The 16,664-nt window shown below is 36.4% G+C and overlaps 1 protein-coding gene across 4 annotated transcripts in view; it reads left to right on the forward strand.

The window, feature by feature from the left end:
• Positions 1-16,664, forward strand: part of LOC124237007 (sister chromatid cohesion protein PDS5 homolog A-like) — a 161,946-nt gene that overhangs the window by 123,885 nt on the left and 21,397 nt on the right. For all 4 annotated transcript variants that reach the window (XM_046656089.1, XM_046656093.1, XM_046656092.1 and 1 more), the window contains exons 27-28: positions 13,536-13,668; positions 14,463-14,582. In XM_046656089.1, coding sequence (XP_046512045.1) covers positions 13,536-13,668; positions 14,463-14,582 — 253 coding nt within the window. The remainder of the gene's footprint in view (positions 1-13,535; positions 13,669-14,462; positions 14,583-16,664) is intronic.

The raw sequence follows: 16,664 nt of genomic DNA on the forward strand, positions 1-16,664 counted from the left end.
AAAGCCAACATTCTTATCTTGTTCCTTATCTTTGATTAAAGCTTTCAGATTTTTACCATTAAGTATGTTATTAGCCCTGGGTTTTTATATATGGCCTTTCTCATGTTAAGGAAGTTCCCTTCTAATCCTAGTTTATTGAGTGCTTTTGTCATGAAAATTTGCTGAATTTTGTCAAATACTTTTTCTGCATCAATTGAGATAATTATGTGATTTTTCCCCCTTCCTTCTATTAATGTAGTATATTACATTGCTTGATTTTTCAAAGGTTAAGCCCCCCTTGCATTCCTAGGGTAAATCCCAGTTGGTCATGGTATATAATCCTTTTAATATGCTGCTGATTTTAGATTGCTAGTATTTTTGAGGATTTTTGCATCATATTTATAAGGAATATTGGCTTATTGTTTTCTTTTCTTGTAATATCTTTGTCTGACTTTGCTTTTTAGGGTAATTCTGGCCTCATAGAATGAGTTAGGAAGTGTTCTCTCCTCTTAGATTTTTGCAAGAGTTTGAGAAGAACTCATGTTAATTCTTCTTTAAATGGTAGGCTTCACCCCTGAAACCAAGTGGATCTTACTTTTCTTTGTTAGGAGGTTTTGATTACTGATTCAGTCTCCTTGCTTGTTATAGGTATTTTCAGATTTTCTGTTTCTTCTTGAGTCAGTTTTGCTAGTTTGTATGTTTGTAGGGATTTGTCCATTTGCTTAGGATATCCAATTTGTTGATGTATAATTGTTCATAGTATTCTCTTATAATTCTTTTATATCTGTGAGTAGTGAGGAGTAATGGCTCCTCTTTCATTTCTCATTTTGGTAATTTGCATCTCCTCTTTTTCTTTGCCAGTCTAGTAAATTTTGGCAACTTTGTAGATTTTTTTTTAAAGAAAGAACTTTGAGTTTTATTGATTTATCTCCATTTTCCTTTTCTCTGTTTCATTTATCTTTAATCTTTATTATTTTCTTACTTTTGCTGGCTTTGGGTTTAATTTGCTTTTCTTGTTCTAATTCCTTCAGGTATATATTTAGGGTATTCATTGAGATCTTGTTTTTTGATGTAGTGTTTACAGCTATAAATTTACCTTTTACTACTACTAGTTCCGGATGTCGTAAGTTTTGTTGTGTTTTCATTTTTCTCAAGATTTTTTTGTTTTTGGCTTGATTACTTTTTTTGATAAATTTGACAATATAATTGTAAATTTAAGGTGTACAGCATATCACTTTGATAATTTATATATTGTAATATGATTACCATTGAAGCAATATTTATCACATTATATTATTATAGTACAGTATTATTGACTATATTCATTATACTGTGCCTTAGATCTCTGTGGCTTATTTACTACTCCTTATAAGTTTGTACCCTTAAACCCGATCAGTCTCATCCACCCCTCAATCCCCTGGTAACCAACATTTTACTCTCTTTTTTACAGATCTTACCTTTTTTTTTTTTTTTTAAGATTTCACATATAAGCGATATCATACAGCACTTGTCTTTGTCTGACTTATGTCATTTAGCATAGTGTGCTCAAGGTCCATCCATGTTGTCGCACGGCAGGGTATCTTTCTTTCTCATGGCTCAATAAGAGCCCTTGTGTGTATATACCACATCTTTTTTATCCATTCATCTGTTGATGGGTATTTGAGTTGTTTCTGTATCTTGACTATTAGGCATAATGCTGCACTAAACATGTGTGTGCATATATCTTGTCAAAATCCCGTTTTCATTTCCTTTGGGTATATACCCAGAAATGAAATTGCTGGATCATATGGTAGATCTATTTTTAATTTTTTGAGGAACTTCCCTATTTTACTTAGTGGTTAGACTAATTTACATTCCCACCAACAGTGTAAAGGGGTTCCCTTTTCACCACATCCTTGCCAGCACCTGTTGTCTCCTTTCTTCTTGATGATAGCCATTATAACAGGTGTGAGGTGATATCTCATTGGTTTTGATTTGCATTTCTCTGGTGGTTAGTGATTTGAGCATCTTTTCATGTGCCTCCTGGCCATTTTTATGTCCTCTTTGGAAAGATGTCTATTTAGTCTTCTGCCCAATTTCTAATTAGATTTGGGGGTTTTTTTTTAAGTTGTGTTAGTTTTTTATGTATTTTGGATATTAGCCTATTGTCCAATATATGGTTCGTAAAAATTTTCTCCCATTGTTTAGGCTACTGTTTCATTTTGTTGATTGGTTTCTCTGCTGTGCAGAAGCTTTTGAGTTTGATATCGTTTCATTTCTTGATTTTTGCTTTTGTTTTTTGTGCTTTTGGTATCATGTCCAAAACAATCATTGCCAAGACTAAGAGCAGTAAGTGTCTTCCATGTATTTCTTGTAGGAATTTTATAGTGTCAGGTCTTAAGTTTAAGTCTTTGATCCATTTTGAGTTAATTTTTGCCAGTGGTGTGAGATAGGAGTTCAGTTTCATTGTTCTGCATTTGTTTCTCCACTTGTACCAGCACTATTTGTTGAAAAGACTATCCTTCCCCCATTGAGTGTTCTTGGCTTGAATATTAGTTGACCATAAATGCCAAGATTTAATACTGGGCTCTCTGTCCTGTTCTCTTGGTCTCTGTGCCTGTTTTTGTGCTGGTACCATACTGTTGTTATTACCATACTGTTTTTATTACTGTGGCTTTGTAGCATAGTTTGAAATCAGAAAGTGTGATACCTTCAGCTTTGTTCTTTTTCTCAGGATTACTTTGGGTATTCAGGGTCTTTTGTGGATCCACACAAATTTTAAGATTGTTTTTTCTATTTCTGTGAAAGATGTCTGTGGTATTTTGGTGGATTGCATTGAATCTGTAGATGGCTTTGGGTAGTATGGCCATTTTACTACTTATTTTTCCAATTCATGAACACAGATGTCTTTCCATTTGTTTATTTCTTTCAGCAAAGTCTTGTAGTTTTCATTGTACAGATCTTTCACTTCCTTGATTAAATTTATTCCTAAATATTTTATTGTTTTTTATTCTATTGTCAATGGGATAGTTTTCTTTAGTTGTTTTCCTGATGCTTCATCATTTATGTAAAGGAATGCCACTGATTTCTATAAGTTGATTTTGCTAACCTACCACTTTATTGATTGGTTGATTTCATTGATTAATTTCAATATTGATTAATTTTTTGTTTGACTCTTGGGGATTTTCTGTATATAAGATCATATTGTCAGCAAATAGCAACAGATTTACTTCTTCCTTCCCAAATTGCATGCCTTTTATTTCTTTACTTTGCCTAATCATTCTAGCTAAGACTTCCAGTACTATAATGAATAGAAGTGGTCAGAGTGGGCAACCTTGTCTTGTACCTGGTCTCAAAGGAAACCTTTTCAGTCTTTCTCCATTGATAATTATGTTAGCAGTGGATTTATTGTATATGGCCTTTATTATGTTGAGACATATTTCTTCTATACCTAATCTGTTAAGAGTTTTTATCATGAAAGGGTGTCATATTTTCTCAAAATGATTTTTCTGTGTCTGTTGAGATGATCATGTGATTTTTTTTTTTTTTTTTTTTTTTTTGAGTAAGATTAGCCCTGAGCTAATATCTGCTGCCAATCCTCCTCTTTTTTGAAACTGAGGAAGCCTGGCCCTGAGATAACATCCGTGCCCTTCTTCCTCTGCTTTATATGTGGGACGCCTACCACAGCATGGCTTGTCGAGCGGTACCATGTCTGCGCCCAAAACCGGCAAACCCCAGGCCGCCAAAGTGGAACATGCGCACTTAACCACTGCACCACCGGGCCGGCCCCAATCATGTGGTTTTTATCTTTCATTTTATTGGTGTGATGAATTACGTTGATTGAGTTGCCTATATTGAACCATCCTTGCATCTTAGGGATAAATCCCCTTTTGTCATGGAGTATAATCCTTTTAATGTGTCCTTGAATTCAATTTGCTAATGTTTTGTTCAGAATTTTTGCATCTATTCATCAGGGATATTGGTCTACATTTCTCTTGTGATATCTTTATCTGGTTTTGGTATCAAGGTAATGCTGGCTTCGTAAAATGAGTTTAGAAATGTTCTCTCTCTCATCAATATTTTGGAAGAGTTTGAGGAGAATTGTTATTAATGCTTTTTTAAATGTTTGATAGAATTCACCTGTCAGACCATCTGGCCCTGGAGTTTTTGTTGTGGGTTTTTTGATTACTGACTCGATCTCTTGACTCATTATTCATCTGCTCAGATTTTCTATTTCTTCCTGTCTCTTTTTTTTTTTAAGTTGGCACTTGAGCTAATAACCTTCTTCTTCTCCCCAAAGCCCCCCAGTACATAGTTGTATATTCCAGTTGTGAGTGCCTCTGGTTATGCTATGTGGGACGCCGCCTCAGCATGGCCTGATGAGCAGTGCCACGTCCAAGCCCAGGATCTGAACCAGCAAAACTATGGGCTGCTGAAGTGGAGTGTGTGAACTTAACCACTGAGCCATGGGGCCAGTGCCTGATTCAGTCTTGATAGGTTGTGTGTTTCTAGAAATGTATCCATCTCTTCTAGGTTATGTAATTTTTTGGCACATAAGTTTATAGTAGTCTCTTATAATTCTCTGTATTCTGTAGTCTCAGTCATAAAGTCTCCTCTCTTATTTCTAATTTTGAGTCTTCTCTCTTTTTTTTCTTAGTCTAACTAAAAGTTTGTCAATTTTATCTTTTCAAAGAACCAGCTTTTAGTTTCATTGATCCTTTCTGTTGTTTTCCTAGTCTCTATTTCATCTGTTTTCACTGTTTTTATTATTTCCTTTCTTCTGCTAACTTTGGGCTTACTTTGTTCCTCTTTTTCTAGTTCCTTCAGGTGTAAAGTTAGGTTGTTTATTTGAGATCTTTCTAATTTCTTAATACATGTGTTTTTTGCTATAAACATTCCTCTTGCAACTGCTTTTGCTGCAGCCCACAAAATTTGATAAGTTGTATTTTCATTTTCATTTGTTTAGAGATAATTTATTTCCCTTTTGGTTCCTTCTTTTACTCGTTCATTGTTTAGAAGTGTGTTGTTTAGTTTCCACATATTTGAAGATCTCACTTTCCTCTTGTTCTTTATATCTAATTTCATGCCATTGTGATTAAAGAAGATAGTTGATATTGTTTCAGTCTTCTTTAAATTTGCTAAGATTAGTTTTGCAGCTTATCATATTATCTATCCTGGAGAATGTTGCATGTACATTTGAGAAGAATGTGTATTTTGCTGCTGTTGGATAGAATATTCTGTTAAGTCTATTTGTTCTAAAGTGTGGTTCAAACTAAAAATATATAACTATGTACTGGGGGACTTTGGGGAGAAAAAGGAAAAATAAAATCTTTAAAGTGTGATTCAAATCCAGTGTTTTCTTATTTTCTCTTTGGACAGTCTATCTATTGTTGATAGTGGAGTTGAAGTTTCCTACTATTGTTGTAGTGTTATCTATTTCTCCCTTAAGATCTCTTAGTATTTGCTTAATTCATTTTGGTGCTCAGATGTTGGGAGTGTATATATTTATGATTGTTATAACTTCTTGATATATTGACTCCTTTATCATTATGTAATGACCTTCTTTGTCTCTTGTTACCATTTTTTGGCTTGAAATCTACTTTGTTTGATGTCTACATCCACTTTCTTTTGGTTACCATTTGCTTAGAGTATCAACTTCCACCCCTTCCCTTTGAACCAGTGTTTGTCTTTGGAGCTCAAATGAATCTCCCGAAGGCAGGATATAGTTGGTTGTCTTATGGTATTTTCTAATCTTTGACTCATTCGTTGTTTAGAAATCCTTGGGTTAATTTCCACATATTTGTGAGTTGTCCAATTTTCCTTCCATTACTGATTTCTAGTTTCATGCCATTGTGGTCAGAAAAGATACTTTGTATAATTTCAGTCTTTTAAAATTTATTAAGACTTGTTTTGTGTTCTAATATATGATCTATTCTGGAGAATATTTCATGTGCACTTGAGAAAAATGTGTACTCTGGTATTGTTGGTTGGAGTGTTCTGTATGTCTCATAGGTCTGATTGGTTTATAGTGTTGTTCAGGTGCTCTATTCTTTTTTTTTTTCCCCTTAAATACAATTTATTTAAACTAAAATATGAAAATAAACAGTTCACCCATTTATCCCACACACCCCACACACCCCCGCCTCTTGCAACCACCATTCTATTCTCTATATCTATGAGCTTGGGTTTTTTGTTGTTGTTGTTGTTTAGATTCTATATATAAGAGAGATCATATGGTATTTGTCTTTGTCTGACTTATTTTACTTAGCATAACACCCTCGAGATCCGTCTGTGCTATTGCAAATGGCAAGATTTCATTCTTTTCTATGGCTGAATAGTATTCCATTGTGTATATGTATATCACAATTTCTTTATCCATTCATGCATCATTGGGCACTTAAGTTGTTCCTGTATCTTGGCTGTTGTAAATAATGCTTCAGTGGACATGGAAGTGCATAAATCTTTTTGAATTAATGTTTTGTTTTCTTTGGATAAATGCCCAGAAGTTAAACTGCTAGATCATATGGTAGTCTATTTTTAATTTTTTAAGTTAATTTTTATTGTTTATGATAGTTTACAGTCTTGTGAAATTTCAGTTGTACATTATTGTTTGTCATTCGTGTTGTAGGTGCATCCCTTCACCCTTTGTGCCCACCCCCACCCCCTTCCCCTGGTAGCCACTAATCTGTTCTCTTTGTCTACAGGTTTAAATTCCTCATATGAGTGGAGTCATACAGAGATTGTCCTTCTCTGTCTGGCTTATTTCACTTACCATAGGTCCCTCAAGGTCCATCCATGTTGTTGTGAATAGGATAATTTTATTCTTTTTTATGGCTGAGTAGTATTCCATTGTATATATATACACCATATCTTCTTTATCCAATCATCAGTTCATGGGCACTTAGGTTGCTTCCATGTCTTGGCTATTGTAAATAATGCTGCAGTGAACATAGGGGTGCATGGGACTTTTGGAATTGCTGACTTCAAGTTCTTTGGATAGATACCCAGTAGTGGGATGGCTGGGTCATATGGTAATTCTATTTTTAATTTTTTGAGAAATCTCCCTACTGTTTTCCATAGTGGCTGCACCACATTGCACTCCCACCAGCAGTGTATGAGGGATCCTTTTTCTCCACAACCTCTCCAACACTTGTTACTTTTTGTTTTGGTTATTTTTGCCATTCTTATGGGTGTAAGGTGATATCTTAGTATAGTTTTGATTTGCATTTCCCTGATGACCAGGGATGATGAACATCTTTTCATGTGCCTATTGGCCATCTGTATGTCGTTTTTGGAGAAGTGTCTGTTCATGTCTCCTGCCCATTTTTTGATCAGGTTGTTTGATCTTTTGTTGTTGAGTTGTGTGAGTTCTTTATATAGTATGGAGATTAACCCTCTGTCAGATAAATAACTTGTAAATATTTTTTCCCAATTAGTGGGCTGTTTTTTTGTTTCAATCCTGTTTTCCCTTGCCTTGAAGAAGCTGTTTAGTCTGATGAAATCCCATTTGTTTATTCTTTCTATTGTTTCCCTCATTTGAGGGGTTATGGTGTCTGAAAAGATACTTTTGAAACTGTCGTCAAAAGAGTATACTGCCTATATTCTCTTCTAGAAGACTTATTGTTTCAGGCCTCATCTTTAGATCTTTGATCCATGCTTAGATTCCTTCTTATCTGTTATTTATTTACTGTAGGTTTTTGCTTTATGGTTACCATGAGGCTTATGCATAACAACTTATGTCTATAGCAGTCTATTTTAAGTTGGTAACAACTTAAGTTTGATCCCATTCTGAAGCTCAACATTTTTATTCCCTCCCTGCCTTGTTTTATGTTTTGGGGTCTTCTTCTTTTTTTTTGGCTGAGGAAGATTAGCCCTGAGCTACTATCTGTGCCAGTCTTCCTTGACTTTATATGTGGGTTGCTGCCACAGCATGGCTGACAAGTGGTGTAGGTCCACGCCTGGCATCCAAACGTGCAAACCCAGGCTGCCGAGGCAGAGCACACCAAACTTAACCACTACACAATGGGGCCAGCCCCTGTTTTATATTTTTGATGTCACATTCTGCATCCTTTTATCTTGTATATTCCTTAACTAATTATTGTCATCATAGTTATTTTTACTACTTTTGTCTTTTAACCTTATACTAGCTTTATGAGTAATTACGCCACTATCTTTATTGTGTATTTATCTTTTCAGTGAGATTTATGCTTTCATATCTGTTCTTGTTACAGTTAGCACCCTTTCTTTTCAACTTAAAGACATCTCTTTAATATTTCTTGTAAGGCCAGATTAGTGATGATGAACTCCATTAGCTTTTGCTTATCCGGAAAACTCTTTTTCACTCTTTCAGTTCTGAATGGTGACTTTGCCAGGTAGAGATTCTTGGTTGGAAGTTTTTTTTCCCCAGTACTTTGAATATATTATGCCACTCTCTTCTAGCCTGGAAACTGTGTGCTGAAAAGTCTGCTGACAGTTTTATGGGGGTTTCCTTATACGTAACAAGTTGCTTTTCTCTTACTGCTTTTAATATTCTCTCCTTGTGTTTAACTTTTGACATTTTAATTATGATATGTCTTGGTGTGGGTCTCTTTGGGTTCTTATTTGAAACTCTGGCCTTCCAGGATCTGGATGTCTGTTTCCTTCCCCAAGTTAGAGAATTTTCAGCCACTATTTCTGCAAATAAGATTTCTACCTCTTTCTCTCTCTCTTCTCAGTCTGGGAGCCCTATAATACAAGTTTTAGTCCATTTGATGTTGTCCCATAAGTCCTTTAAGCTGTCCTCACTTTTGAAGTTCTCTGTTCATCCATTCTTCTCCCTGGTTTGGTGAGCATCTTTAAGATCATTACTTATGAACTCCCTATCGGGTAAATTACTTATCTCCATTCATTAAGATTTTCTTCTAAGGTTTTATCTTATTCTTTCATTTGGAATATATTCCTTTGTTTATTCATTTTTCTTGATTCTCTGTGTTGGTTTCTATACAGTAAATGAAGCAACCACCTCCCCAGTCTTGAAGGAGTGGCCTCACGTAGGAGTTGAATCTTTTCGTTTAGCCATGCCCCAGCTGTTGGTAGTCTGTTAAACGTCTGTGCTTGTCCAGGCAGCCTATTACACAATCATGTGTTGCCTAACAGTGGGGATACATTCTGAGAAATGCATCATGGGGTGATTTTATCATTTTGCAAATATCATAGAGTGTACTTATGCAAACCTACATGGTATAGCCTGCTGCACATCTAGGCTATATGGTACTAATCTTATGGGGCCACCATCATATATGCTGTCTGTCGTTGACTGAAAGGTCATTATGTGGCCGATGTTTTTAATTTTTAATAGCTCTCAGTAGTTAATGATGTGCCAAGACCTGTCAGTGTCCCTTAGGGTAGGATCTTAGCACCTAGATTCAGGCTGACTGGCAGCCCAGTCCTCAGGCAGCAGCTTTTTAAAGTAGCCAAATATATACAGGCTTGAGGGGCGACAGGTATAAGCTCCACTGGCCACCAGAGCCAGGTGATATGGAGGTGTCACCTGAGCAGCAGTTGAAAAAATCAGAGCTCCAGATGACTGTATAAGCTCCTTTCTAGGAGATATTGGCAAGCTGGAGCAAGGCAGAGGGAGATGGGTGCCAAGATGGCATCCATAACCTATGTTCCCTGAAAGTGGCTCTGTAGGTCACTGAGCGTGTGCCAGACCTGAAGCCTCCCCCTCAGTCCGAAGCTCTAGGACAAGCAGAGTAACCTCCTTCACAGAAAGACTGGGCGGTGTGCCTCCGTTTGCTGTCTGTGTGCAGTGTCTTGAGGGTGGTATGCTGCGAAGAACTGTCCCTGCAATTGCCACAATCCCATGGGACCAAGGAACGCAAGCCCCTCTGGCCACCAGAATCAGATGATCAAAGGGTGTCCCCTGGGCATCAGCTGCAAAAACTGGGCACCAAATGCTTGTAAAGCTCCCCTCCAGAAGACACCAGCGCTCTGGAGCATGGCAGAGGATGAATACAAAGATAGCGCCTCCCCTCCGAGGTCTGTGAAAAGGATTACAGTCAGCCCCTAGATATGCATTTAATTAGAAGCCTGCCTCTCAGGCCACAGTCATTATGTTTAGCTATTAGGCTCCTTCACAGAAAGATCTTGCTCCTAGGTCTGTTGCCTCATTGTGCCCTGAGAGTGATAGCTGTTTAAGAACTCTTCCTCTGTTGGTTACAGTGCTGTTGGACCCACAGATGTAAGCCCCACTGGCCGCCAGAGCCAGGCAATGTAGAAGTTTCCCCTGACAGCAGTCACAAAAATCAGTGCTCCAGACACAGGTGTGAGCTCTTTTCTGGGTGACTGTGATTATCACAATCACTCATGTGACCACAAGCTCCTCTGGCCTCTAGAGCCAGGCAATCAAGAGGCATCCCCTGGGAGGCAGCCACAAAAATCAGGGCACCAGACGCCTTTCAAGGCTTGCTTCCAGGAGATACTGGTGCTCTGGAGCCTGGCAAAGGGAGACTGTGAAGATGGTTCCTGCCAGTCTCTGTCTCCAGAGAGTTTTCCAGCAGGCTCCTAGATGTGTGTGTTAAATTAGATGCCTGGTCCTCAGGCCAAGATTTTAATATAATATAAAGTGATCCTCCTTCACTTTAAGTCTGGGTGCCATCACCTGCCTCTTAACTGGGCCCCGGGGTAGGTGGGCCCAAGCATGTGAGCCCTTTAAGAGGTGTTTCTTAGATTGCTACCATCTTGTGGGTCTCTTGACACTAGCCCCATTGGTTCTCAAAATTAGATGTTTTGGAGGCTTTATCTCAAGTGCATACCTTGAAAGTTGGGGTGCGCAACGTGGGGTTTGAACCCTTCACTCCTCAGGGAGAAGCTCTGAGTTTTGAGTTCCCACCTGGTTGTGGGTTGCCAACGCCAGGGGTGGGGTTTATGGCAAGATTGTGTCCCAGACTCTCCTACCCACTTTGATGTGGTTTTCTTCTTGTTTGCCTGATGTGTAGTCATCACTCAGCCAGGCTTTAGGTTTTTTAAGAGGAAATTGTTCCAGATGTAGCTGAAGACTGAGCATGTCTGTGGGAGGAGATGAGTTCAGGATCTTCCTACATCACCGTCTTGAACTGGGCCAAGTTCTCTATTTTCTTATTGATTTTCTGTCTGGTTTTTCTATCCATTATTGAAAATAGGGTGTTGAAATCTCTATTATTTTAGAACTATCTGTTTTTCTCTTCACTTCTCTCAATTTTTGCTTCATAGATTTGGGGGCTCTATTGTTAGGTTTGCATGTGTTTATGATAGTCATCTTCTTGCTGGATTGAATCTTTTATCAATATAGCCCTTCTGAGTCTCTTGTAATCTTTTTTTACTTTAAATCCATTTTTTGTCTGATCATAAAATCACCACCAGCTCTGTTTTGGTTACTATTTGCATGAAATACATTTTTTTCCAGCCTTTTACTTTCAAATGCTTTGTGGTTTTTTTAATCTAAAGTGAGTGAGTCTCTTGTAGACGGGATCTAGGTGGAATTATTTTTTCTGTCTTAATCCATTCTGCTTATTTCTGCCTTTTAATTAAGGAATTTAATCTATTTTTGTTTAAAATAGTTACTTATAAGGAAGGAGTTACTTCTGCCATATAGCTATTTGTTTTCTCTGTATCTTAATATGTTTCTTGTTACTTATTTCATTACTGCCTCCCTTTTTTGTATTTAGTTGTTTTTTTTGTAGTGAACGTTTTGATTCATTTCTTTTCTGTATATTTTTTAGTTATTTTCTGAGTGATTACAGTTAACATCTTAAACTTATAACAGCCTAGTTTGAATAATAGCAATGTGGTTCAGTAGTATACACTCTACTCCAAAACATCTCTATCCCTCTCCCTTTATATTATTATTACAAATTACATCTTTCTACATCGTTTGCATTTAAATAGATATAATTATTTTATGCATTTGCCTTTAAAATCATATATAAAAAAAGGAGTTACAAATCAAAAATACAATAATTCTGGCTTTTATATTTACCTATGTAGTTACCTTTACCAGTGTTCTGTACTTACGTTACTGTCTAGGGTCCTTTCATTTCATCCTGAAGGACTCAATTTAATATTTCCTGTAAAATAGCTCTACTAAAAATGAACTCCATTAACCTAATGCCAGATTTCCCCTTAGAGTAATGTCTTAAAACATTTATGTAGAATATAGGCAAAGTACACATAGATTATCATCAAATGATCTCTCCCCTGTTGATGCAGTAAAGCAGTAAGTCCCATGGCTGCCTCAGAATCATCCTGGGAACTTATTAAAAACAGGCTTATGGGGCTGGCCCCATGGTGTAGTGGTTAAGTTTAGCATGGTCCACTTCTGTGGCCTGGGTTTGCGGGTTCAGATCCCAGGCACAGGCCTACACCACTCGTCAGCCATGCTGTGGCAGCAACCCACATACAAAATAGAGGAAGACTGGCAACAGATGTTAGCTTAGGGGGAAACTTTCTTGGCAAAAAAAAAAAAAAACCGGAGCCAGCCCCATGGCTGAGTGATAAAGTTCGTGTGCTCCGCTTCAGCAGCCCAGGCTTTTGCCAGTTTGGATCCTTGGTGTGGACATGGCACCACTCATCAGGCCATGCTGAGGCAGCGTCCCACATAGTGCAACCAGAACGACCTACAACTAGAATATAGAGCTATGTACTGGGGGGTCTTTGGGGAGAATAAGAAAAAAAAAAAAGATTGGCAACAGATGTTAGCTCAGGTGCCAATCTTAAAAAAAACCAAACATTCCTTACCCTAGGTTTGTCAGTTTAAGTTCCCCAAGTGATTCTAATGTTCATTCTGATTTGGGATTCACTTAGAAATTCAGGGGGCCAGCCTGGTGACCGAGTGGTTAAGTTCACGCACTCTGCTTCGACGGCCCAAGGTTTCGCCAGTTCACATCCTGGGCACAGACATGGCACCGCTAATCAAGCCATGCTGAGGCGGCATCCCCCATGCCACAACTAGAAAGTACACAACTATGTACCAGGGGGCTTCGGGAGATAAAGGAAAAAAATAAAATCTTTAAAAAAGAAGTTCAGGTGTCCCCTTCAGACACTTTATGTATTCAATGAGTCTACAGTAACAAGTGGAAAACAGCAAAAATGGTTTGAGGTGTGACTGCTTAACTGAATAACTGGTTACTATGCTCATCAGCCTTATAGCACATGCAGTTCAGAGTTATGTCACAGCAGAATTACATACAAATCCTAGACCTTCTACATAGCTTGCAAATAGTCAAAATGGCAAGACTCTGCTGTGTGCTGGTTTGCTCATCATTGCCAGGCATTAATTCATGTCAGATCCTCTAAATGTTTATTGAATACCTATAGAATGAGTGTTTATGTGCCTCATGATACTGTCAGACTTTCTCATATTAAGCTACATTTTCATTTTTAATATTTTGATTTAATTTTCTACTTGAATAGTATTAACAGGATATTTCTATTAATCATTAGGGTTTTCTCTATTTTATTATATTCAGGAAACAGAACTTTTCAATAAGCTATTTAATCCATTAAGCAAAAGCACCTACATTTAGTCTCTTTAAAAGGTGAATATGTTTACCATTTAGGTGCCTATGGTTCATGCTTGAAGTTTTAATGACAAAGAATGAAAACAATAGCCATGCCTTTATGAAGAAGATGGCAGAAAACATCAAGTTAACAAAAGATGCCCAGTCTCCAGATGAATCCAAGACAAATGAAGTAAGATATGTGTTAGGCCAGTGGGTATTGAGATGTTACAGGAAAAATATTATGACCCTTGTTCCACTTGTTTTTCCTGACTATTACATAATAAATAAGATTACAGAATATTTCTGAAAATAAATATATTTATAGTCAATTTTTATTTCATTCATTCATCTGCGTTTCATTACAATTGAATTCTGTTATTTTACTGAATGTTTATTCCTCTGAAAAAGACATTAAAACCCTCAAAGGGGCTGACCCAATGGTATAGTGGTTAAGTTCGCGCACTCCACTTCAGCATCCCTGGGGTTTGCAGGTTCAGATCCCAGGTGCAAACCTACACACTGCTCATCAAGCCATTCTTTGGCAGCATCCCACATAAAAAATAGAGGAAGATTGGCACAGATGGTAGCTCAGCAACAATCTTCCTCACCAAAAAAAAAAAAGAAAAGAAAAACACTCCTACAGGGCAGGGGGATAAGAACTAATAAAATGTATAACTATGCTGTTTCATGAACTTTTAGTAAGACTTAAAGACAAGTAGATATTCTTATTGTATGTTTCCTTTGGTTTAGTTTGATTGGTTGGTTGTTTTTAATGCATAATTGGCACTCATGTAAAATGAGTTTTTTTGTTTACCAGGAGGCTACATAAGAAGAAATGTCAAACACAAATGTGAAATGTTCAAGGAATAAATAATAACCACATGTCCTTCTTTTGATTTCATTTTATACATTGGGTAGAATTGGTACTTGTGGTTATTTTGCACTACTGAAAGCTATATGTGATCTTTCTTTTTTCCTCCCTAGAAACTTTATACAGTGTGTGATGTGGCTCTGTGTGTTATAAACAGTAAAAGTGCTTTGTGCAATGCAGATTCACCAAAGGATCCAGTCCTTCCAATGAAATTTTTTACACAACCTGAAAAGGTAATTTTCTTCCGCTTCTTTTTCCACCACACTAAACTAATTTAAATTTCAGTTACCATCAACCTCGATGGCAAATTTTGGATTATCTTGACTACAGAGTAAAAAATATCCTTGTGAGTTTATCACAGAATGGGAAATTGTCTTCCAAGGTCTTGAACAGTATCATTCTCACCTTACAAAGTAGGAGAATACAAATCAAGCTTGGTGGTGGTGGTCTTCTGTCAGCTATTCCTTCTGGATATTTCTAGTATGTAAGAGGAATTTTCAGGTTTTTAAAATTATTTTAATAAAACACTGTTAGCATTTTTGCAGGTAAGAGATAAAATATTTGGTACAGTGTATATATACATCTATATGAAATAAAATGGTAGAATTAGTGGAATTGGTCTTGGCAATTAGTAGAACTGGATTCTAATCAACCAACTTCTTATTTGAGGGACTTTAGACAAGTTTACTCTTCTAAGCCTCAATTGCATCATCTCTAAAATGCAGGTGATAGCAATATCTATGAACAATTACTATATAATGTCTAGGTTTATGAGAGTTTGTCACATAATAAGCATACAATAAATGATATTAACAATTAATACAGTACATTTATTCTATCAGCAAATTAAGTTTTCCATGTAAGTAGATTTTCCAGCTAACTAAAGCTCTGTTTTTCCAGCTAACTTGGATTTTAAAACTTTTTTTAATGTCTTTTGTTTATTTCCTGCTTTAAGGTGGTGTTTTGAAGTTTGTTTGACTTTCCTGTGCTTTGTTTACAAAATAAAATCCTAAATATTTTTAATTGGAAAAAATACAGCATTTAAAAATTTATTTTATACATTTGAAACATGAAGATATGCTTCAGAGAATACCCCCCTCTTTATGGAAGAATATTCCAGGAAATGGACTTTCCTACTTTGAATGCCATACTTTGACAAAAAAATTTTTTTCCTTTTTTTTTTTTATTGAGGTTATGGATAGATTACAACATTGTGAAATTTGAGTTGTACATTATTTTTGACAAAAATTTTAACCAGATTTTTCTCTAATGACTTAATGTTCAGCATTTACTGTGCCTAGTTTTAATAGGAGGATCACAAGCTATTTGCCCTCTAATTGAATTTACTGTTCTTTATAAACAGTCCTAAGTGAGCTCTTGAATTTAAATTTACTTTGTTGTTGACCCAGGACTATCATGACTAGAAAGATACCCAGATGAATCTTCATACAAGAGCGATCCCATCATAAAGAATTAAATTGCTCTTTGTCACTGTACCTAATTTTAATTGTTTTTTGGTTTGCTATCTGAAACTTAGTGTTTTTAGCCTTCTTAATAACTTAATTTTTTTCTGTTTTCAATGAACAACTTTCCTCACTTCCTTTTCTAATATGTTGCTTTTACTCTGGTATGAATTCAAACAGTAGTCATATTAAGATTAAGCCCAGGCTTTGTAACATTTACTTCAGCTGCCTAAAAGTCTTTGTGCAAAAAAATAATAATAATACAGCTCTGTCTAGAACACTTGTCAAAAGTGTGATTTCTTTATAGGCTCATTTAAGCCCTCTGTTCTTTCTGATGACACTAGTGTGAAGATAAACTTAATAAAAGAAAAAATAAAAATTTTACTTGAGATTACTTTAAAATTAATTAACGTTTTGATTGTAGTAAATAATTTTGCTTCTGTGACACCATTGTAGTTTATTTGTGTGCTGTTCCTAGGATGTTTAACAAGGAGACTCATCAAAAGATCAAATTTGAACTCAAGTTTTATGTAGATGTAACTTTCAAGAAAGTACCATCAGTGTCCACATTCAGTTTAATTCATTTATCAACTGGTTAATATCACTGCTTGCCAAAGAATGCTATAATTAATCATATTTTGACGGTGTATGTACCTTTATGATTTGGACAGTCTACCTGTGGTTCTAAGAAGCAAAATATTTTTAATTAAAATGCCAGATTTTTTTTTCAGTCAGGGTAATTTTCTTGAGATTCAGTGTGGAGTTCTTTTAGTGAGTATTAACTGCCTAATATATGCATAGTACCATTTTGGATGCTTTGGAAGCCCAAAAGAAGTAGATTTTATAATACAG

This window comes from Equus quagga, chromosome 3, assembly GCF_021613505.1.
Source record: "Equus quagga isolate Etosha38 chromosome 3, UCLA_HA_Equagga_1.0, whole genome shotgun sequence".
Classification (NCBI taxonomy): Eukaryota; Metazoa; Chordata; class Mammalia; order Perissodactyla; family Equidae; genus Equus; species Equus quagga.